At 34.9% G+C, this 25931-nt stretch overlaps 1 protein-coding gene across 1 annotated transcript; it reads right to left on the reverse strand.

Moving 5' to 3' along the window:
* Positions 1-5153: 5153 nt before the first annotated feature.
* Positions 5154-25853, reverse strand: LOC123534994 (nucleolar complex protein 4 homolog B-like). The gene is made up of 14 exons (XM_045317500.2): positions 25700-25853; positions 20106-20211; positions 19230-19333; positions 18524-18625; positions 17829-17969; positions 17039-17147; positions 16573-16652; positions 15196-15307; positions 14750-14810; positions 12570-12680; positions 11355-11518; positions 10749-10831; positions 8080-8196; positions 5154-5298 (listed from the first exon to the last, which is right to left on the reverse strand). The coding sequence occupies exons 1-14, from the start codon at positions 25817-25819 to the stop codon at positions 5185-5187; spliced, it is 1524 nt and encodes a 507-aa protein (XP_045173435.2). The 5' UTR covers positions 25820-25853; the 3' UTR covers positions 5154-5184.
* Positions 25854-25931: the final 78 nt, after the last annotated feature.

A 25931-nucleotide genomic window follows, 5' to 3' on the forward strand; every position in this document is an offset into this window, starting at 1 on the left:
TGTACACAAATACGTGCATTCATAAAAATGATACGAACTTAACTTTCATAGAGACAGTTATTCTCACCTGATTTCATACAGATCAAATGGAACAAGTGACCCCAGATGACCTAGTTTCAACCTGGATGGACATCGATTTAATAGCTCTCATGTAGAACAGGTCAGGTAGGAAACTAGTCCTGGCTTCCAAAACTCTAAATGTCGCTTTTTCATATTTTGTTTTTTCATAGTTGCGGCTTTCCCGTCCAAATCCAGTATATAAACCGAGAGCGCTGAAGATCTTAAGCTAGTAGGAAACATATCCGATCCAGTTTTAGCAAGGTTGTTCTTTGCTTTAAACTAGAGACCTAAATTTTGACCCCAGACTTTATCGAGACTTTATAGAGAATATATTAGGATCAGCTATCAAAAGCACGGCCTCTCGAGTTTTAACAAGGGTTTTCCAATTGACCTTGTGACCTAAATTTTGGCTCTAGTGAGTCCGTTTCGAAACTGGTCTAGATTTCATTTAAACGTTTACTTTCAGACTAAATTTCAAACTGATCAAACAGAAATTGCGGCATCACGAGTGTTAACAAGGTGATGAACAAGGCTTTAAATGATCTCACATAGTGATCTGGCTTTCTACTCTGATAAACGGTTTCAAACTTGCCTGAAGATTTTGGTCAGGCAAATATTCTGCCAAAAGGTCACGAAGAGGTGTCCAAAACTGCGACCTCAAGAGTGTTAAGAGTAAAACAGCTTATTTGTTGACGACATACAATGACAGACACAAGGGTATTCCAACAGCTCACCTTGAGCACCATTATTCTTTGAGAAAACTCGAGGCCTCACACACTGTAGTCATTATTTAAATTTTAATTTTTCAAGATAATTTGACCTTATACATTCCAAGTAAGTTTCCTGAAGACTCGTCAAGAAATGCCGTCTTTAATTTGATAACAAGGAACTAGTTTACATTTAAATGTCTTAGCAGTCACCTGTAATAAGCAGCCACTTGCCTATAAGCAGCCAGTAAGTTAACCAACCAAATCGCGTTTGTTCGAACTTTCACCTTAAACAGCTACCCGGCTAGAAGGCACTGGCCTCTAGATTTTGGATAAATGATTTTTCTTTAAAATTGAAGTTCTGTCATATTATTAACATTAGAACACGAGTTTTTGTTTCTTAACTATCTTTAAAATGCCTAATCAAGAAAAAAAAAACATGCCAGAGTTGGGAATCAAACCCGGACAGCCACGGCAATAAAAATGTACTTGCATTCTTCACCAATACTCCATGGAGGAATAATTACGGAACGTTCATTAGATATAAAGCTTTATAATTAAGGCAGTTTATCTCGGATAATCCGTCACAAATGCTTTTCATTTTTTTAATGGAAAAATAGTAAAAACAACTAATTCTTGTGTTTCAATAACATATAATCTGCCAGTAACTAAGTTTCAAAGCCTTCTTATGAAATATACTAGTAGCAATTATTTTTTGATATCTAAATTTTTGTTATTGTCCTACGATCTGTAGGTCAGTGCCTTTATCCGCCAGTTGTCACTCCCTGTGCTGGCTGCTTAAATCGAGTTTGACTGCAATACAAATTTATTTAAGGTCCATTATGAAACAAATTCTACTATCTATCGTCCTAGACATGTCATTCTTAATGGTATCCACTGCTCGCAGGTAGGATAGTAGAACAGTCAGTTTCTGTTTTAATGCCCAGTGTAAAGCAATGGAGCTACTAGTTGGTACGTGTTTTGTACAACAAAGCAAGTGAGCGAACCTGCAACATTCTATACCCAAAGCAGAAGCTTTACCATTAGGCTACCAAGTTGGTGACATGGAAATTGTTAATCGGATAACCAGAACGCATTGACTAAAGATCACAATAGCTCTTTCAGCATTTCCTGCTTAGATTAGCTGATAAATAGATGTTTCCATAACACAGTGGTGCCCCACCCCCTACTTCCTTTCACTGTACAAGCATATGTTACTAAGTAAACTCTTATATGACGCCTTTATGCATACTTCTTATGCCCCCAACCTCTTGAAGGAGTGGTTTATGGTTTTGCAGATGTTGGTCGGTCGGTATGTAGCCAATTGGTTTCCGGATGATAAGAACGCTTGAGCCTAGGATCATGAAAGTTGATAGGGAGGTTGATCATGACCAGCAGATGACCCCTATTAATTTTGAGGCCAGTAGGTTAAAGGTCAAGGTCACAGTGACCCGGAACAGTATAACCGTTTCCGGATGTTAACTAAAGAACGCTTGGGCCTAGGATCAGGACAGTTGATAGGGAGGTTGGTCATGACCTGTAGATGACCCCTATTGATTTTGAGGTCAGTAGGTCAAAGGTCAAGGTCACAGTTAAACGATTTCCGGACAATAAGTCAAGAATGCTTGGTCCTAGGGTCATAAAAGTTGATCGGGAGGTTGGTCATGACCAGCAGATGATGCCTAAAGATTTTAAGGTCAGTAGGCCAAAGGTCAAGGTCACCGGCACAGTTAAACGGTTTCCAGATGATAACTCAAGAACACTTTAGCCTAGGATCATGAATGTTAATAGGGAGGTTGGTCATTCCCTGTAGTGACCCAAAACAGTTAAACCGTTTCAGGGCGATAACTTGAGAAAGCTTGGGCTAAGGACCAGGAAACTTAATAGGGAGGTTGATCATGACCAGCAGCTGACCCCTATTGATTTTGAGGTCAGTAGGTCAAAGGTCAAGGTCACAGCGACCAAGAATAGTAGAACGTTTGTGTACAGTGACCAAATGTTTTCTGTTCCTTGTGCAATTACTGAATGCATCAAGGGGGCATTTCGTGTTCTACGCGCTCTTGTTAAATTAGTCTTTGGTCTGGCAGAATAAAATCCAAAACATAACTTTTAGGCTCGTTTGCATATTTTTTCACAAAGAAAAGGACCATCAGTCTGCTCTGGCCGAGTGATATCCAAACAAAACTTCACATGCTGAATCGTAGATTTGATGACTCTAGGTCAACATTTTTAGGTAATCACAACATAAATTGGACAGACGTCATCCAGATGGACAAGGGCAAATGTAAGCACCCCACCAATTCCCACTTTCTACGGGACATGCACAAACAGCAGCATATATGTATAGAAACTACTTGACATGGGTCTGTATAAAATTGCAAAAAAAAAGACTGCCTACTCAGTGATTTGATGTATTACTAATCTGTCTAATAACAAGTATATCAGCTTAAAACAATAGTGATTTATAAATTCCTTGTTTCAAATGTTTCATTATTGGGGGCACACCCCTACTAATAAAACAACAGGGCCAAGATGGCCCTAGGTCGCTCACCTGTGAAACACACCATAACAGTTTAAACATGTTTGACCTAGGGATTTCATGGAAACAAATATTCTGGGCAATTTTCATTAGAATTGGACCAAAAATGTGGTCTCTTGAGTTTAAACAAGTATTTTGTTTGATAATACCTAGTTTTTGAAGCCAGATGACCCATATTCAAATTTGACAGATTTCATCAAGGCAATCATTCTGACCAAATTTCGTAAGGATCAACTGAAAAATACAGCTTCTATCGTATACACAAGGTTTTTCTTTGATTTGACCTAGTGACCTACTTCTCGACCCCAGATGACCCATATTTAAACTCGACCTAGATTTCATCAAGGCAATCATTCTGACCATATTTCAAGAAAATCAATTGAAAAATATAGCCTCCAACGCATACACAAGGCTTTTTCTTTGATTTCACCTAGTGACCTAGTTTTTGACCCCATATGACCCATTTTCGAACTCGGCCTAGATTTCATCAACGTAATCATTCTGACCAATATTCATGAAGATCAATTGAAAAATACAGCCTCTATCGCATACACAAGTTTTTTGCTTGATTTGACCTAGTGACCTAGTTTTTTATCCCAGATGACCAATTTTCGAACTCGGCCTAGATTTCATCAAGGCAATCATTCTGACCAATATTCATGAAGACCAATTGAAAAATACAGCCTCTATCGCATACACAAAGTTTTTCCTTGATTTGACATAGTGACCTAGTTTTTGACCCCAGATGACCCATATTTGACGTTGTCCTAGATTTTATCAAGGCAATCATTCTGATCAAATTTCATAAGGATTAACTGAAAAATACAGCCTCTATCGCATACACAAGGTTTTTCTTTTATTTGATCTAGTGACCTATTTCTTGACCCCAGATGACCCATATTTAAAATCGATCTAGATTTCATCAAGGCAATCATTCTGACCATATTTCATGAAAATCAATTGAAAAATACAGCCTCTATCGCATACACAAGGTTTTTCTTTGATTTGACCTAGTAATTGACCCCAGATAACCCATTTCGAACTCAGCCTAGATTTCATCAACGTAATCATTCTGACCAATATTCATGAAGATCAATTGAGAAATACAGCCTCTATCGCATACACAAGGTTTTTCCTTAATTTGACCTAGTGACCTAGTTTTTGACCCCAGATGACCCATTTTCAAACTCGGCCTAGATTTCATCAAGGCAATCATTCTGACCAACATTCATGAAGATCAATTGAAAAATACAACCTCTATCGCATACACAAGGTTTTTCCTTGATTTGACATAGTGACCTAGTTTTTGACCCCAGATGACCAATTTTCGAACTCGGCCTAGATTTCATCAAGGCAATCATTCTGACAAAAATTCATAAAGATCAATTGAAAAATACAGCCTCTATCGCATACACAAGGTTTTTCCTTGATTTGACCTAGTGACCTAGTTTTTGACCCCAGATGACCCATTTTCGAACTTGGCCTAGATTTCTTCAAGGTAATCATTTTGGCCAAATTTCATGAAGATCAGTTAAAAAATACAGCCACTATCGCATACACAAGCTAAATGTTGACGGACGACAGACGATGGACGCCAGAATCGAGCGATCTGAAAAACTCACCTGAGCATTGAGCATTGCTCAGGTGAGCTAAAAATTCACACCAATGATCTGACTAATTCTTTCTGATGGCAATTCTGAGAACAGTCTCTTTATTCTGTTTAATAACCTTGAAGCTGGTACTTGTGTCTATCAGGAGGTGCATTGGTGTTATCACTTTCAAAATTAATCTACAACCTCTGGGATGACATGATGATTTCCACAATAAAATAATAACAACTTGTCACAAAAAATCTTAACTTTATTGCTCAATAATATTTTATAAAGTCCAACATAGCCCAATTTTATCATCTTTTGTTCCCAGTAATCCTTTAGGAGGTTCAAAGGTAACCGCTGTAGTCTTCAACTTTTTGCTGCATTCCTTCTCAAACAACTGAAATGATATATATAAAATATAATGGAATCTAGTACAGTCAATAAAATTGAGTTTTACAGTAGATAAGACTATATAAATATCACATATTTTTGTATGACCAAACTTCAGAATTTTGGTATAGAATCAGTCTAATAATGTCAGGTTTAACATCTGTATAATTATGTTATAAATATTTGTTCCTTAAGAGCTATTAAAATTTTCAAGAAATAATAAAAAAAACAAGAGGGTCATGATGACCCTGGATCGCTCATCTGAGTAATATGAGCTACATGTTTCAAATGTCAAACTGATGATAAAATATTAAGAAAGTCAGTAGGTCACATTCATGGTCAATGAAATTCAGCTTTACAACTGGTGTGCAAAACTGTGTATATCATTAAAATTTCAAGGCTGTATCTTTAAAAACAAGAAAGTAGGTCAGTAGGTCAAGGTCACAGTCAAGTGACATCACATTACTTTGGGTCATCAGGTAATTATAATTAAACAGTCTTGAAAATAGGATCAAGTGATTTTTAAAGTATTTTTTTCCTATATAACTCACATAATAACTATGTGACCCCAGGGCAGGGCCTCTTTAACCACAGGGGCATAATTTGAATAATTTTGGTAGAGGACTACTAGACAATGCATCATACCAAATACCAAAAGTCTAGGTCATACGATTTCAGACAAGAAGATTTTTAAAGCTTTTTCCTATACAAGTCTATATGTAACTTGGGACCCCCAGGGCAGGGCCTCTTTCACCCCAGGGGTAAATTTGAACAATTGTGGTTGAGGACCATAAGACAATGCTACAAACCAAATATCAAAGGTCTAAGTGTTGTGGTTTCAGACAAGATTTTTAAACTTTTTTTCCTATATTAGTCTATGTAAAACTTGGGACCCCCGGGGCAGGGCCATATTTGACCCTAGGGGGATAATTTGAACAATCTTGGTAGAGGACCACTAGATGATGCTACATACCAAATATCAAAGCCCTAGGCCTTGTGGTTTTGTACAAGAAGATTTTCAAAAGTTTCCCTATATAAGTCTATATAAACCACGTGACCCCCGGGGTGGGGCTGTATTTGACCCTAGGGGGATAATTTGAACAATTTTGGTAGAGGACCACTAGATGATGCTATACACCAGATATGAAAGCCCTAGGCCCTGTGGTTTTGGACAAGAAGATTCTTAAAGTGTTTCCTTTCGGTTGCCATGGCAACCAGAGTTCTGCATGGAATTCAATTCATTGAACAATTTTGAAAGGGGTCCACCCAAGGATCATTCCTGTGAAGTTTGGTGTAATTCTGCCAAGTGGTTTTCAAGAAGAAAATTTTTTTAGAAAATGTTGACAGACACACGACACACGACGGATGACTGACGAGGGACGACGCACATTGAGTGGTCACAAAAGCTCACCATGAGCCTTTGGCTCAGGTGAGCTAAAATCCCATTAAATCTGCAAAATTTAATACCCTGCAGAAAAAAGACATTAGAGGGTTTAGTTTCATAATTTCTGGAAACAGCTCAACTCCAGAACTTGATGAAATCATGAATGTTATCCACCTATATACAGGTAAGGCTTTGTGGTGATAAAAAAATCTCTTTAATGAAGCTATATAATTTCAAGATTAAAAACACAAAAAATCCCAATATATAGTTAATGTACACAACAGTACTGTCTTTATAATAATATCACACAATAGTACTGTCTTTATTATAATATCACACAATAGTACTGTCTTTATTATAATATCACACAACAGTACTGTCTTTATAATAATATCACACAATAGTACTGTCTTTATTATAATATCACACAACAGTACTGTCTTTATAATAATATCACACAATAGTACTGTCTTTATTATAATATCACACAACAGTACTGTCTTTATTATAATATCACACAACAGTACTGTCTTTATAATAATATCACACAATAGTACTGTCTTTATTATAATATCACACAATAGTACTGTCTTTATTATAATATCACACAACAGTACTGTCTTTATAATAATATCACACAACAGTACTGTCTTTATAATAATATCACACAATAGTACTGTCTTTATTATAATATCACACAACAGTACTGTCTTCATTATAATATCTAAAACTGAAATTCTCTTCCTATGACCTATTCATTGTTACTGCACAACACTGATACAATAAAATGTTTCTATAAGCTTAACTCTGTTATTTCTGTAGGGTTAGTTTGTAATGGTAAGAAATTCAAACGGTCAGGTGAATGGCTCATAGAGCCTTCTTTTTTATAATGTACTTGCCATGTTTTTATTATGGACATAAGCTATATTAATTCCTTACATGCATAAATTCATGTGCAGTATTGGAAGTAGTACTTTTCTAAACATGTGCATTTGTAATTATACATAACATCTATTTGGCAAGCTGTTTAATCTATTTTAACCACAGAATTTGAAATCTAAACCCTGGACACAATTAATTCTGTCTTTGTGACCAGTGTAGATCATGATCAGCCTGCACATGCATGAAGTCTGATCATGACCTGCACTGTTCGCCATTCAGTCAGTATCTTTTTGGTAAGCACCCCTTTTAACAGTTAATGGTACTGTCCAACTTAAAAGATGGACCAGTTCATCACAGAAATTTAGCAGGGTAAGGGTTAAAGGACTATAAATGCAATACTTATACCAATATACTGCTGAAATACACTTTTTTATGTAGCAAAGAAGAATCCTATTTAATTCTCCAATTAAGATGTTACTGAATATCTCATAACATTTATAAACTGTTCTTAAAAATTCTTACATCATTGGCAGAGAGCTCAAATTTATCAGAGAGATCAAGCACCATATCTGGTATATCCCCATCATAAATCTTCTTGGAAAGCTTGATTATATCTGGATGATAGTGATGCTGTAATGTCTAAAAATAGAAATAATGAACTCAGTGATGTGTAAAAATACAAAATAACACACTCTGATATCATTCTATTTTCTTGAAATAGAGAGCTGTTTGTAAAACATGTATGCCCCCATTTTCTGCCCCATGATCACTATGACTTTGACCTTTGACCAACTAACCCCCAAAACATTAGGGGTCACCTTCTTCATTAACCTCATCATGCTTTCAAGTTTGAAGATACTGGGTCGAGTGGTTCTCAAGTTATTGAGTGGAAATGGTTTATAAGGACAGGTCCCTGTGACCTTGACCTTTGACTTACTGACCCTCAAAACTATAGAGGTCATCTACTTCATAAGTCCAATCAAGCTATCAAGTTCGAAGGTTCTGGGTCAAGTAGTTCTCAAGTTATTAAGCAGAAACTGTTTTCAAGAATCAGACCCCTATGATCTTGACCTTTGAACTACTGCCTCCAAAACTAGAGTTGTCACAAGAGTGACGAATCATACCCCCACAATATGGCCTTGTCACAGAACTAAGCCAATGTCAAAGCCGAACTTGCTTGACCTTTGACCTACTGACCACAAAATCAACAGAGGTCATCTGCTAGTCATGATCAACACCCCTATGAAGTTTCATGATCCTCCCCCCAAGCATTCTCAAGTTATTGTCCGTAAAAGGTTTAAATGACCTTTGACCTTTGGAACTCAAAATCAATATGGGCCATCTGCTTGACATGACCAACCTCCAGATTAAGTTTCCTGATCCTAGTCCCAAGCATTCTCAAGTTATTGTCAGAAAACTGTTTAAATGTTCCAGGTCACTGTCACCTTGACCTGTGACCTACTGACCTCAAAATCATTAGGGGTCATCTGCTAGTCATAACCAACCTCCCTATCAATTTTCATGATCCTAGGCCCAAGCATTCTTAAGTTATCATCCGGAAACCTTTTAAATGTTCCAAGTCACTGTGACCTTGACCTTTGACCTACTGACCTCAAAGTAGAACTCGACCTGTATTTCATGATGTTACACCTGTGTACTAAAATTTATGATCCTAGGCCCAAGCGTTCTCAAGTTATCATCCGGAAACCATTTAACTGTTCTGAGTCACTGTGACCTTGACCTTTGACCTACAGACCTCAAAGTTGAATTTGACCTGCATTTCATGATGTTACACCTGTGTACCAAAATTTATGATCCTAGGCCCAAGCGTTCTCAAGTAATCATCCGGAAACCATTTAACTGTTCCGAGTCCCTGTGACCTTGACCTTTGACCTACAGACCTCAGTGTCGAACTTGACCTGCATTTCATGATGTTACACCCGTGTACCAAAATTTATGATCCTAGGCCCAAGCATTCTCAAGTTATCATCCGGAAACTGTTTAACTGTTCAGGGTCACTGTGACCTTGACCTTTGACCTACTGACCCCAAATTCGAACTTGACCTGTATTTTCTGATGTTACACCTGTGTACCAAAAATTTTTTCAATTGGTCAATCCTTTCTTGAGTTATCATCCGGAAACCATGCAAAACCAACGGACCGACCGACCGACAGACTGCCAAGCTCACTCCTATATACCCCCCAAACTTCGTTTTGTGGGGGTATAATAAGAGCTGTTATCTAGTTCATAAGCCCAATCATGCTACAAAGTTTGAATGATCTGGGTCAAGTAATTCTCAAGCTATAAGGAGAGACAGTTCGCTCTACCTACAGACAGACAAACGAACCAACCTACCGACCTACAGGTGCAAAGCAATATACCTCCACTTCTTTGAAATGATTGTATACCGATAAATTTATATATTACATGCATGGGGGACAATGGATATCGTATACCTGAAAATAAAATGTAAACCCAGCAAAACCATAGCATATGTCAAGGTTAACCTTAGTTTTTCAAGGGTTCACAATCTGCTATTTTTCTCAAGAGCATGTGATAATTTTCATATAGAAAATGTGCAGTTACTGTGAGAAAACAACAACATTTGTTTCGCAGGAATTGCCATTCTGACAATATTTTTTTAACTATATATATACAGTATAGGGAAATGCACACAAAGTATAATAAAATCAAAATGACAAGTTGTGATGAAGGAAATATGAACTGAAAACCAGTACATTTTTTTGCAATTCAGTTTTTTAACCTTTGGCAATAAAGGACTAATTTTAATTGTACATCTACATTCTGCTACAATGGGATTTTCATCAATTCAAGCAATCATTTGACAGTAACACAAGAAGACAGAATAAGTCCTTGAAACAACACTTTTAAACAGATTTGCCACCACACTGACATCAAAATATCAAAAGTTAAGATCAGATTCAAGCTCAACAAGTTCAACATCATGTTCTGAATTTTACATCATATAGGCCAACCTGACCTTAGAGATTAATCTCAGAAAATGAGAAAAGTGCTCTTCAATAGGTGGTCTCTAAAAACATGTCAAGATGCACTAATTTAGACTGACTGCTTACAGAAAACCGTAACCTATAGAAGTTGATTTCATAGATCTGTAATAAAGATTGCTCTTGGTACAAGTTTAGCTGTAAATGTACATAGATAATTGTACCTTAAGTTCCCACAGACAGGACTCTGTTGCTTTACATTTTGCAGGATCTTTCTCCAAATGATCATATGGGTCATCATCAAAATCTGCGAGAGAAATAGAATATTCTGTAAAATCATTCCTTGGGGACTAATTTTCAATGATTCCATGGTTGAGTCATCCGCAGAATAAAATCTCAACCAATAAATAAAATTCTTATATGCAAAAGTTGAAATCCACAAATTCACATCCCCACGAAATAGCAGATTTGACCAAAACCACGAAATTTCATATCCATGAAATTACATGATTTCACAGAACTTATAATATTTTGTTCAGTTTGAATCAGTTTGTTGGGTCTAAAGCCATACTAACAACTAAGTCCTTGGCATAGACTCTCGTAACAAACAGGCATTTTGGTAAGACCATCATTAAGCCAGCTTAAATGAAAGGCTTTAAGACATCTACAAGTGATATTGATAGATTAATTTATATTACAGAGGGTAAATGAAGATTCTGATGTACAGAAATTCGCTTGAAAATATATGACAGTAAATGTCTGCAATTTATGAGTAAACTATAATTTAAGGGGTTGAAATACAAAGGAACTTAAGGAGAGATCATTTTTACCCATTTCCATATCAGGTCTGTGTATGAGTGACTTGCAGTTAGGATGTCTGATGATCAGGTTAAATATAAATGGTACCGACACAAGGAGACCTGAAGGTGGCGCCACTAGTGAGATTCTCGCCAGACGTTTAGCAAAGGCAGCAACAAGATATGATGGTAAATGCCTGGAAAATCATAAAAGATGTTGATTACTATTGTCTAAATGTTGGTTAAAATAGAATTACCTTAAAAAAGATTAAAATATAATGTATACAGGTACTGCATTAGTAACACATTTAGATTATATAACAAAAACATTTCGAGTCTACAATAGCAAATAAAAAGGTTTAATTGATCTCTTGAACTGAATCAGCCATTTTCCTAGAGGAATTGTTCAATTACCAATATTCATGGGGTAACTTACTTCCACTGATTCTGCGGATGAAGCAATCCAAGGAATTAAATCTTAATGAACAAGCAAAGTCCTGTTCATCTGAGCCATGCCATGGGAAAACCAATATAGTGGCTTTGCGACCAGCATGGATCCAGACCAGCCTGCGCATCCGTGCAGTCTGGTCAGGATCCATGCTGTTCACTAACGGTTTCTCTAATTGCAATAGGCTTTGAAAGCGAACAGCATGGATCCTGACCAGACTGCGCGGATGCACAGGCTGGTCTGGATCCATGCTGGTCGCAAACCCACTATGTTGGTTTTGTCATGGCGTGGCTCATTTCATCTTCAACAGTGAAAAACTACAAGTTCATATCTCCATGACATTGCCTTCCTGGGCAAAACCACAAAATTTTATGCCTATAAAATGAAATGATTCACAGTATTTCTAATGTTGGCAGGGGACTTATACTTTGGTTCATAAATATTCAGTAAGTATAGTTATATAATATAGTGTTCATTTCTTTTTTCTGTCATTCTTACAACATTTAAAGAAAACAATTTAAGTGAAAAAGTTATCAGTCATACACAAATAGCCAATTCACTTTGAACTGCTAGGTTTTAGTTGTCATCTACAACTATGTACACTTCCCAGCTGTCATACTGGAGAAAAAAACCTCCAAAATGTCATCAGGGCCATTTTAAGAGCAAAAGCCGACACCTGGGTAAAAACACAGATCCCTGACAAGCTATCTGAATCGAAAGGTTCTCAATTAAAAGAGATCAAACATAACCATTCATTCAAAGAGGTACTTAATTTCAATTAAATCTGAAAATAAACTTACGTGGACGACAAGAATAGATCTGCAAGATAGAAGAACCTGGCCTTGTACTTCACATGGAATATAGTTGGTTCAAAAAGTACATACAACTTCTCATAAAAATCTGGGTAATGTCTGCAACAGATATATTCAGATCTGTATTATACAAGCGCTGCAACCTGTGCTGACAATAACAAAATAGTCATTTCTTAAATGTAGTTCACAGTACAAGAAATATTGGACAACTAAATGGACAATTGCAATTATGCATGCAAAAACTTTTGTTAAAACATTTACAAAATGATTTTCATAAATTCTTATCTAGGACATAATTTTGTGGGGCCTATGGACTTTTGTTTAAGCCATCAATGCTTCAAGTCAATCAAATTTCAAATTTTGTTAAATATAAGCGGGTTGTACGTACCAGAGAAACATTTACAACATTTAAGATGTACCCTGTATCATATTAAATGTATTAATTATGGAATATATGAATATACTTTAACATTACCAACAATCATTTAATAATTATTTGCTTATTCATTAATAAACACACAATTTAAACAATATTTTTGTCAGGTGTGTTAAAGAAGCTCACACAATTCTAAAAATAGATCATGTTAAGCTTACACTTTTAACACTATGCACACCTTAAACTGGAGGTAAAGATATTAAGAAAATCTTTTTCAAGGCATCAACAGTGGAGGTTTCTAACTGCTTATCATGCTGCCTTTAAAGGAGTTCATCACAATATTTTGTGTGCAGCTCAATCGCGCAGCAAGCGATATCTACTGTAAAGTTCAGAATTCGCCGTCGAAAGTGCATAACTGTCGGATATGCAGCGCACTCGCGCAAAATATATCGTATGTACTGACAATATAGGTCGTGCATCCATATTTTACCTTTAAAAGTGATGGTGTTTTATTGGAGGAGTAGTTGTAGGAAGTGCTCGAATCGAATACATTGTGGACAGCCAATTTGAAAGTAAACTATTTCGTCCAGTAATGATGCAGCCGACTCCAAGTCAAATAAAATTCCAGAAACTCTTAACGTAGATATATCTCCTTCAAGTTCAAATGTGACTTCCTAAAAATGTTGTTATACTTTTTGTGTCCCATCCCGCATTTCACGCAATAAGACCAGAGTTATGGCCCTTGATAGTCAAATTGTACATAAAGTGTCTAAACATTTGTGTCGCATGTACCTCAAAATTATATGTGCCAAGAGTCACGAAACCACACAAGAATTAAATTCAGCATGAGAAGTTGTGCACCAGTGCTTTTATTTGAGGTTTCACTCAATAAAAACAGATTTATGTCCCTTGACGTGGCCAAGTATATACGTAAATGGGATGTGAAAGCTTGTGTAGAACGTATCTCAAAAAGTATTTGACCTAGAGGCATGCAACCTTAAAGGAGCATTATTCCTCATGTGAGTAAGAATATTGGTTAAGGAACTGATAATAACATTGTGCAATTTGTTTTGTAAGAAAAAAAAATGTTCATAATTTTTAGGTGGGTGGGGTAATGAAAAAATACTTTTGTGGGTGGAGTGAATATTTTTTAATTTTTCTTGAAAACAAGCACGGGTCGATATTATTTTTTTGGTTTAGATTTTTTTGTCATAGTTCTAGCTTACATAATATAAAATATGGAAAAATTCTGTCCGCTAGATTTTTCATATCATTAAGAAATACTTCGTGTTTTTCTCAGTTTCAGATACTTTCGACATCTGTCAAGAGTAATTTTTCTGAGTTAATATATCTATATGTTGACATTTTATGCATTGTTATAGTGGTGTTATAAATTCGGATGCATAAACAGTAACATCAGAGTGAAATTTCGAATAAATAATTGTTTGCAGTAGTTTTATTATGACATGTATGTACTGTTTCTTCGGACAAAAATACCGATTTGGTGTTCTTAATATACTTTGAGTATTGAAAAAAGAAGCACGGGTACCTATTATTTTTATTTTTTATTTTAACTTGTCATACATCAATCTATAAATATGCAGAGTTACAAAAAATTCTGTCCGCTAGAAATAATTGTGAAAAACATCTTTAAATAACTAAATGGGCAGACTAAAACTGCACAAGCAATTCATTATGATTATTCCTGTATTGAACATTACAGCTTGAAGCTTAATGACAATGTGCAACAATTTCAACAGAAAAACACAGAAGACCAAAAGTAAGTACTTACAAGTTGTGTTTCTGAATCAACTCAAACAAGCCACTAAGTGCTAATAAACTTATTGCCCCGCCTGAATAAAGACATATAAAATCAATCATACAATATGCTACAGTGTAAATGTAAATAAGAAATGACTGACAATGAGTTAATTATTCTAAGCATCTGTTAGGTAACAGATTATTATTAATGAAAAAGTGAATAAATCTGAGACCCGATTTAAATGAAATTCAACGAACAGGAATTAATTCCAAATCAAATGAAAATGAAAATAAATCTGTCTGAAAAACAGAAATTTTGAAGTAAACCAGTTTGTGTTTAAATGTTCAATGCCTAGTACACCGAGCAACACAACTAAATAAATATAACATGTTATATTTTGTTTATAGCTTTTTAAAATACCGGTATGATAAAAAATGTAATCAAAGAATCTTGAAAAACACAACAGATGCTCTCACCTATATCATATGACTCAATGAGGAAGTCACTTAAGACTAGAGGTGATGCTATATTAGGCATGACTTTCTCATGGATAATCACCAACACTTTCCTGTACAATGTAGCTGTCAACTGAAAATACAAGAATAAGTCTGGCATGATTTTCTCATATAATTAAACTGACAACAAATGAATTATGAAGCCAATACCTTAGTGAAATGAGCATAAATTAAACAGTGACATCTATGTTGAAGAACACCAAGCAAGACATCAGCTTTGGTGCTGACTAAGGTGTGTATAAATAAATACTGAATACCAGTATTATAGGTTTGATTGATACATCATATGGGAGGATGTTGTATTGATCAAAATATCATTTTTACACATTTTGGTAAACTTTTCTGGCCACCCTTTTGGTGTATTTATACAAGCTAGACTCAATTGTTGGTATTCCACAACTTTAACTCTGTATTATACACATGTTGCCTGTTGCATACAGTGTAATATATAATATACCAGTGTAATTTATAGTCGTTGTATAATTTGGTCATATATTTTTCATAACATTTGCACTCATAGGGAGAAGCAAATCGACCATTTTAATTGTCGTGACTATGCATAGCTGGGGCAGTTGATTTTTTATCTCTTATTGTTTGAATTTACCTGGTAATGTTCTCACTGATAATCTACTAAATTACCAGAAATTATGCCAAAGTCCAAAATGCTTTTAAGGCGACTTGCACTGGAAGTATGGCATCATTCGGATTTTTAAACTAAGCAAGTACTACTGTTAAAAACACATAATGTCATCAAAGAAGTTCTATGGAGATTTGGCAAATACTAATTAAAATGTACAAATTAACCAAACAAATGTTACAGAAATATTTGTCCATCTGTGTCTGAGTCTCAAGGGGTACAAATGATTAACAGATAGCCAAGAGCTAAGACTGAGGAAAAAAACAGAAAATCATAGAATTGCTGTAAGCATCAATCCATTATACCAATTTCTTTTGATGTGAATCCCTACCTGAGTAGTGTGGCAGTTTGGTTCACACTATTTACAGTATTCTAAACAAACAACTCGTTATGATTTAGTGTTTATCAAAATGGCTATAAAACATAAATGACAAATATAGGTTAAATGAAGTATCCTGCAAAGTCATGTTGTTAAATGTTACTCGAATATAATCACCATGCACTGGTTTCCTGCTACTGACTGTTTAAGGGAGTCATAATTTCTTACAATATAGTGCTACTTGCATCAGATTTTCAAAGGTTGGGAATCACGACAATGTACATATTATTTTGCATCAATACAATATACAGACGCTATAGACAACATCTACACTCTTGTATTTCAACAGCCCTCATGTGATGTGTATCAGTTAACAGCTAACCTTAAACTTAAGAAATTCCACCCATGAACATGAATACAGTCTCCGATGTTCTACTACTGAAGTTATTTTGTGGTTTTCCACTGTAAATAAAAAAAAATCAATAGATAACTGCTGCAAAATTACTCTATACATTCTTGAGCAATGAAGACGTTGTGGTTGAATCAATCAACAAAATTAAATTTGAAAACCATGAATTTATGCCATCATAAAATAGCTATTTTGGCAGAAATTATGCAGTAAATGTTTGATCTGGTATTGTTTACCATGTAGTCATTGTAAGGGAAGCATTTGTTGGAGGAGTAAATGTCAGCTGCTCAGTCAGAGGTCTCAGTTATTTCCCTTGATTAATGTCACAGTCAAGACCTGCACCAGGATTGATTCTCTGGAAGAAACAGATTCCAGGATCCTATTTCATCTCAGTGTTTTTAGTCTGAAACTTAAGATTTGAAAAATGATGTTGACTTACCTGATTTCTGGCACAAGAATTTTTTTAGATCCTGATCCTTACTCACAGAAGGCACCAACAAGTTTTCAAGTATTGCAAACACATTTCCGAGCCAAATTTCTGCAATGTCCTGTAAATTCATACATTACATGAAGTATAATCTTGGGCATTTGCAGCGAACAGTAAAATCACAAAATCTTTTATATAGAGTATAAGACATACTGCTGACTACAATCCACTCATCTGAGCAAAATGAACTTGTGTGAAGAGGGTTGAAATCATGAGTAAAATTATGAAAGATGTCCATGCAATGAAGCTAAAAGCAAAGTTTTGCAAAAAGCCAATAAAGTGGTTTATGGAAATTCATCAATTAAAGAAAAGTACTGACACAAGACCATGCTGTCCAAGTACTCAAGGATGCTGCAAACTAAGTTTGGTGAAAATCTAACAAGACAATGTTGTTTTCAGAAACTTGAGGGCCATGATGGCTCTCTGTCTGCTCATCCCAGTCTTAGACAGGATGCAATCTTGATGTGAGGAGGAAATAAATCAAGTTAAAAATAGTAAGACTGGAACCTTACTCTTGATAGATTGTCCTATCTGTGATATTACAGCCATATATACATTGTCCAAGTTTGAGTAAGGATGCTTCAGATATATTGTTACTTAAGTATAAATAAAGCAACCGTGGACACCAAGCGGACCAGGGACAAAAGCATGAGACATCCATCATCAAAAAAGCTCACCAAGTGGCCTAAAACCCATCTTTTACTCACACAGGAAATAGAAAGATACTTGATAAATACACAACCTGTTTTGGTTTTTGTTGACATTCTGATAGAACATGTTTCATTGTGTAGTATCGGATGTCATCAAACTCGTAATACTCCTGGAATCTGTTCAACAACGCCTCATTGTTGACTTCTGATGACAACAGTGTTTTGAGCATATTCTGAAACATTCGTATTTCAAACTAAACAGACATAAATCTGGATATAGACCAATTCAAAATTATCCATCATTACCTTTTCAACAGTTTTCAAATTATTATCAACAGATTAAATATGCATGGACACATAATATAAAGTGGATTTTGCTTTAACACAATATTACAGTTATGTAATGGCAGTCATATAACCTTGTCATGTTTCTCTATTTTGTACTGGTCATTACCAACTTGTTCCAAACAAGTGAGAGCTTTCACATATAAATCAGAAGTGAAAAACAAATCACTCAGACACATTGTTGTCTGTCAAATTGTCATGGAGAATATACACCCAGAGAATCAAACCCTTGCTCTCTAAATTCAGTCTTGAACTCTGGCTATTTTTGAACTACAAATTTAAGCAGGTGGGCTCTGGAACAAAACCTGACTCTGCTCTAATATTTCTCAAACTGTGAAAAAAAATATGGTAATCTTAACACAACCATAATCCCTGTATTTTTGTCATTTTCACTTGTGACTGTCATTGCTTAGTAGGCAGAAGGAAAATGCATTTTGTATACCTTAAAAAGATTAAGGGGGAAAGGACCCTTCACATCTTTTCCCATCAATGGATGCTTTGATTCCTGTGTTACCAATTTCATTAGAACTGACAGTGCAAGCTCCTGAAAAGACAAGAACAAACTTGTAGAAAAATAGTATGCCTTTATTCAGTAACTCTGCAACTAGGCTAGTGAAAATTTCTTCCTTACTGTGAAGGAAACAAAATACCATCATTCTACTGGACTCCTACAGGGCTTGTGAGAACTTGTATTCAATAAATATTTAATCTGTATAATAGTAAACATCCATGCAAGTTTTTTCAATCTTTAGACTAGCATGTTGCATATATATTGATTTAATGTTCAGGAAGTTTTATAAGGAACTGACAAAAACAAAACAGAGTCAATTTAATTTTTTTCTTAGGTTGGTAGCTGAAATTACAAAGAAGGTTCATGTTTACCGAAAAATTCCTTGAATGTGTCAGATTCATGAAAGACATATCAGATCATTACTTTAATAGAATCTTTTTAAATCAAATTTTAAGCAATAGCATCTTTTTACATCAAATTGTATGTGATGGAAACCACAAGTCTTCTTAAAGCCTACTGAAAAACAACTTATTCCAAAAATGAACGAATCTGTTATAAGGAACCACACAAGAAATTATTTTCTCTGAGTGTACTAAAGAATTGACTAAATAGTTATATGATATATTTAAAGTCGTACCTGGACACTAGTGTTCAAATGCAACAACATTTCTATCAAGCTCTCTACAGCATCTTTGTATCTATCTCTTAACCATAGTTTGTACTTGTCTTCTTTTGATAACTCTGAAATGGTGATGAAATTGATAATTTATGTAAATACTTATATCTCACATTTGTGGTGGCATTTTAAACTAAGTAATTTAGATAACTATTTCCTGTGGTCAGAAAATACTGTTAACACTGATATAACATGTATACATAAGATGTGCATGATTACCTGGTATTTGGGACAGTTCTTTGTCTTCATCTATGAAAATGTTAAAACAGAGCGACAGAAACTTTGAGATGTTAAGGTGTTCACCTACATGGCTGAATGAAACAACTATGCATACTGTATGAGCATGAACTGTCTGATGAAAATTCATAGACTTGCCTGCTTCATGTAAATCTACAAGTTTTAAACTTCAAAGGTCAGGTTTTACAAGTGTCTTTTGAATGTGTAGGGCTATAATGTGTTAGCATTACAAAGTCTGAAAGATATGAATTTAACAAATGACATTTATTGCAAAATAAAACATGAAATCCTACATGTACCTGTCGCAATTGCTCAATAGTAGTGTGAGTGTGGGAGGTCAGGGGTTCAGGCCTTGGCTGTGTGAAAAATGGTACTGGTAGCTCCCTTGCTTGGCACTCAGTACTTTAAGGGTTGTACTAGGAGGTAAAATAAGCACAGTAAGTATCTGTTACTGGATACCTATTTTGTGGCACAAGGGATATGAAGCTCATGCTATCTGTTGAATATATGTGATGTTAAATAAAGCTTACCTAAATACTTTCACCTTTATCTTAACCAATACAAGTATGAAATCTGAAACTCTCTAATACATGTATATACCTTCCGAAGCTGTCTGTTCCATGCACATCTCACTCACTTCCAGGTAATGTGAAAACAATTTGTGCACACTGCGTATACTGGCAAGTACAATGGATTCTTCATCATCCTGAAACAAAAGGTCTTAGCTTAAAAAGATTTTAAGTTAAAACACTTCATATATGGGTGGTTTTCAAAATAATGAAGCTTTTTCTTCTCTCTCACCTTACTTTAATTCAGTTCAGTTTTAGAATGTGTTTTGGAGCAAAATATATCCAAATCAATGTACTCAATAAATGTGTGGAATTTTATCTTGATGGCTCAAGCAGTTTTAAAGTTATATTAAATTATATAGCTAATTTTGTCCCCTGTGCACCCAAAAAAGTGTGACATTTTACATGAAGTATAGTTTTCAACTGAGGTTTACTTTTTAAAATCATGCTTTATTGTTACAGCTGTGGCTTTTTAATGTAACTTAAACTCTGCACATTTAAATAAAATACTTCTTTTCTTTACCTACATCTTATTGTTAACACTATTTCACATCTTGTGATGGAACCCTTTTCACGAAAAATAGTGAAAAAAATACTAAATTTAAATGTTGAACACTACAATTTCATAACCCTATTACTTTTCTAAAGTCTTAATGTTTTTCTAAGATCTTTATCCTTTCAGCTGTGAAGACACAGTATGATTTTTTTCTTTAATAAATCGACTTTCTCAGAAACTTGATGAATGTCTATACACCTAAAAATGTCCCCTGTGCACCTTTTCAGTTGTTAAGTGTCAGATATCTTTTATTCTTTAAATAAAATGGGATTTTACTTTATTTTCCTTGAAAGGGAGTTACAACAGATACAAAAGCAGCCTTCAACTTCACATATTACTGACTGTTAAACATTCACAAGGCCAAAAGTGATGTCCCCTGTGCACCCTTTTTATGACATATATCAATTATCATAGCATTACTGTAATTTGTGGTGGCATTTCTTTATTCTTAGCAGTGTGTATGCAAAATTTAGGCATTACTTGATAATTTAGCATTATATAAGAAACCCTGGACAATTAAAAATTCATTGTTTGCATTTTTTCCGAAGTTGCCAATTTTCAAGTTTAAAAGTGGAAATATCAATTTTATTGCTTCTTAAGCTCTTAAGTTTACCTAAATATGTAAATGTTCACTAGTAAATATTATGTAGTTAAAAGAATTTTACTTACCATGAACATATTCTATGAATAAATATTTTGATACAATTTGTCCCCTGTGCACCCTTTTTAGTAACATTATAAAGTATGTATGAATTTTACTATTCCATTTTATCATGCATGGTATTTTGTCATTTTTCTAATATGAATAAGCAGTTCATTTAAATTAAATGATTTCAGTTTGTTAGTTATGTATAAAGTCACTTATTTTTCATTTAAAGCATTACATTTTGTTGAATTTTCATGGTTTTGTAGTGAAAATTTTCAATTTTGTAGTTATTTTATGGAATAAACTTTTTTTTGATAGTATTTGTCTAAAGTTTATTACCAGTAGTCTTTTTATGAATAGAAAACTAATAATGGATGAATATTACACTGATCTTCAGTATGTGTCCCCTGTGCATCTGTAAAATAACTCAATTTTGAGTAGACAATTCTAGAAATTAGAATTACTGGACATTCTTGAAATTTGGCATAAGGTTTATAAACATGCAACATGTCAGAAAAAAGTTGGTTTTATAATTATATGGTAGTTATTTTGCATTCAGCAACAACTTTTCTAGGTAAAGTTTTATTTTCATGTCAAATTTGTGCAGAAAGGGTGATTTTAAAAACCAATGTCCACAAACATATGATTAAATAAGTTTCAAACCGTACACATACACCCATTACTTATCATTTATGTTGAAAAAATTACTGTTATACATATTTCCTTGTCATAAAACCATGCAACATTTATCACCCACCTTACTGGAAATTCACTGAACTTTCGAATTAAAGGCTGAAATATTTTCTGATTGGCATTTCTCAACACTTCCCCAAAGTTATTTCCTTCAAATTTGAAGTATTTGCTATAATAAAAAATAGATGACCACCATCAGAAATAAGTTTGAATTTTCAACCCCTATGTCACACTTTTGCTTCATTATTTTGAAAACCACCCATATACCAACAATGTGCTTAAATCCAATAGCTAGCTTAATCATATATTTTCATCTGATTATCATGGATTATTTTGGACTACTGAAAAGGTGCACAACTTCACATGCTGAACACCATTCCATTTTTGATAAAGTTCCACAACTCCAGGTCACATACTACTTTGAGATACATGTGACACTAACTTTAATACCATTAATGAATATTTTTGATATATGAATATTTTTCACTAAGCCAAGAGCAATATCTCTAGTCTTATGGAGTGAAATCCCAATATTTTGGAAGGGGAGGGGAAAAGTGGAGGACAGGGGGCGCGGACACAACTATCGAGATTAAGAGTGGGTTTCTTAACAAAACCATTGTAACACTTCATCCTTTAAAATCAAATCAAGTTCATAATCAGAACATGTCGTGTGTGGGTGGGGCATGCAACCTACAGTTTTAAGAAAAAAAGAAACAAGCCTGGTTATGCTTTAATTGACACCTATGAAATTTAACTAGCAATTTACTGTTGTTTTCCAATCTGTCACCTGACTATTAGGATGCCAGCACCAGTAATAGCTTAAACCATTTCTATTTTATCATGAGCAAAAAATTTAGGTGTCAAGTTTATCTATATAATGATTGACCTGTTTTTACGATAGCCTAGGAGAATGCGCTGATTTATGGGTATGATTCTCTGTGGGTACAAAATATATGCATGAAACAAGGACACTTCAACGGAAGTTCGTACACGATATCTGGTTTCATGGGGCACACTATACTTTCACAGGGCTTAAGCTAAACTTATATTTTAGGAAGAAGTCACTTCTCCCTCAGCTCAGATTAAGGAGAAGCGGAGAGATTTTAGGGAGAAGTGGAGAGATTTTGGTGCCAGGGCATGCCAGACAAAAAAGGAACTAAATAAGTATCAAAATAACAACAAAATTAAAAGATGAAATCAAGCTTTCAGTGCTATCTGCATTAAAAGTTAAATCACTAAAACCCATAAAACTTAAAGCATTTCACATCATTTTAATAATATTTCATGTGTACTGCACTGGCCCTGAATTAAATACTTGTCAACAGCAGTGACAATAAATATATTTCTTTGATCAGCTAGGGTTGGCATGTATAAAAAGAAAATGTTGTCCAACAGGTTTAATCCAGTTTCTGATGCACCTGTTGTGAATATGAGATATATTCAAACAAGGCTGTCTCAAAGTCAGCTAATTCCCCCGCCATTGCTATGGATAGTGAAAGGGTATTATACCTTTGACCTTTAACTTTAAGTTTAACTGTGACCTTGACCTTGAACTGACATGGCTCAGACTCATGAATTCTGCACAATGTCTTGATGAGGTGATCATTTGACCCAAGTTTCATGAAAATCCTTCAATGGCAGACAGAAGGCAGACGGTAGGAGACCATTCCTGTAAAACTTACATGTATCAATAGGGGATTCAATACCTCATTGATTTACAAATGTAAAAATTATCAGATATGCATGTAATGTATCACGTCTACATGGAAATATGCGCAAGCGATAAAACCAAAAATATAACACGACTGTGTACTGTGATTTATCCTCCATTTTTCTGGCCCTTCAAAGTTTTGATGGTTCGACTGTCAGTCATAAATTTATGTAAAACAATCTGACCATCAAATTATCTTGACTAGACGCCAATCACGCCAGGTAGGACAGTTTTCTATACTTCGTATAGTCAAGCTAAAAACCCTTAGAGGACAGGCCAGACATAGGGATATCACATGGGTAGAATGCAGGTTAAGTGTTCGGTCAGCTAGCAATGTTGGTAAAAAGCCGGTCAATATGAGTATTGACCGGGCCGTCGGTCAATACTGGTTAAAACCGGTCAATACTGGTCAATACCGGTCAATACTGGTCGATTCAATACTATGGTCACTCTTGGGTGGTCAATAGACAATACTGGTTTATTCAACACTTTTACATAATGCACATTCACAGATTGGCACAGGCTGTGATAGTAATATGAAAATAATAAAGCAATTTGAATAATATAAAATTTTGTTCATTAAAAAGTATAGTGGTCAATACTGGTCGATTCAGTTTTGGTCTGTGGCAATGTGTCAGGCTCAGTTTTGGACAATATACTTAGACTGGTCAGTGGTCAATACTAGTTTATTCAATGCTTTTATCTTCTTACAGTAGCCTTTATTTAATTAATTAATTAAAGATTTTATTAATATAAATTACACTCATTGAAACAGACAGTACTTACTGGTCAATTCAAATTTTGGTCCTACGCAATATCCCTAATTAATACATATAGTGGTCAATACTGGTCAGTTGAATACTTTGATTGCATGACTTATTTTACCATGTTCAAGCATCTCAATAATACAGTGGGATTATTGATCTTGACAGCTAATTAGTGACTAGATAGACAGGTCTGCAACATCTTTTGTATATTGTAAGACATGGTGTCAATAAGGCAATGTGACAATTGCTATCAAAACACAATTAAACCACTTCCATGAAAGGGTCCAGGTGTTTTGCAGCAGTATTTCATTAAATTTATTATTATTTTTACCAATATAAAAATCATTAGATTTATCACTTGTGAATAAAACAGTTACTGCTACAGTTTATGAAATACTGTCTACAAATGAAGTTCAGCAAAACTATATATCTTTGTAATCTAATCTAACAAAAAATGTTTAACAACCAGTATCAATCAGTATTGACCAATCAACCACTTCTGACCAACTTGGGAGTATTGATTTGGTTGCTTTAACTAAATACTAATGCCTGCATTTACCATAATCAGGCCCCAGATGTTCTAAAACAGTCATTATTTAATTAACAAATAATCAAGGCCTTCGAGTGGTTTATCGTCTGAATTACCACGGTTCAGAGTTCAGATGCGTAGGAATTGAACCACGAGGGCGTTAGCCCGAGTGGTTAAATACTGAAGCATCTGAACGATGAACCGTGGTAAATTAGACGATAAATCACAAGAAGGCCTTGATTGTTTTCATTCTGACATGCTCATTGATACATTTTAACAAATATTATGCTAGGCTTCGTTTACGCGAGGAGTAATGTATCGGACGTCATGCGCCAATTTGACGTCATAATGCTCTCGCACGTCAACCGTTGTTTATCGCAGGATATACAGAGCTTGATTTTCTTCTTTGTTTAACTGGAAATCAATTCGAGCCATGTTAGAATTGTTCATAAACATTGCAAAATATCTTAACAGTCAGTATTGACTAATTGACCAGTATTGACCAATCGACCAGTATTGACCGGTATTGACCACTTCTGGGAGTATTGACCGGGGCGGTTTTAACCGGTTAAAACCGCTGGTTAAAACCAGGGGTGGTATTAACCGCCCAACATTGTCAGCTAGACACTTACTACAAATTGTGAATCAAGTTTTCCTGTCCGAATACTATACAAGTATTGAAAACAACCCGCGAAACTATGTGTGTATGTGATAAAATTTTACCTGAACTTTTGAGATAATGTCAATCAAATCATTTGCGTGCTTTCTACTATTGAGGCAATTATTTGTTTTCTGTTTTATTTCCAATAAAACTTGTTTCTTTTCTGACGATTTCATTTTCATGCTTTCTTGTGATGTTACTAACGTGCGATTTTTCCGCAACACCGTTTGTACCATTTTAAAAAAACGAAATTTTATATGTTTTTAGATTTATATATGAAAAGGTAGACAAATC

The sequence above is a fragment of the Mercenaria mercenaria genome, chromosome 12, assembly GCF_021730395.1.
Source record: "Mercenaria mercenaria strain notata chromosome 12, MADL_Memer_1, whole genome shotgun sequence".
In the NCBI taxonomy this organism is placed as follows: Eukaryota; Metazoa; Mollusca; class Bivalvia; order Venerida; family Veneridae; genus Mercenaria; species Mercenaria mercenaria.

Coding starts and splice junctions, on each gene's coding strand:
- LOC123534994 (XM_045317500.2), bottom strand. CDS start 25,819: ATGAAAATGAAATCGTCAGAAAAGAAACAAGTTTTATTGGAAATAAAA. Junction 17,148..17,828: donor GTCAACAAAAACCAAAACAG/GTTGTGTATTTA, acceptor ATGAATTTACAG/GACATTGCAGAAATTTGGCT. Junction 5,299..8,079: donor TTGAGCTCTCTGCCAATGAT/GTAAGAATTTTT, acceptor ATATCATTTCAG/TTGTTTGAGAAGGAATGCAG.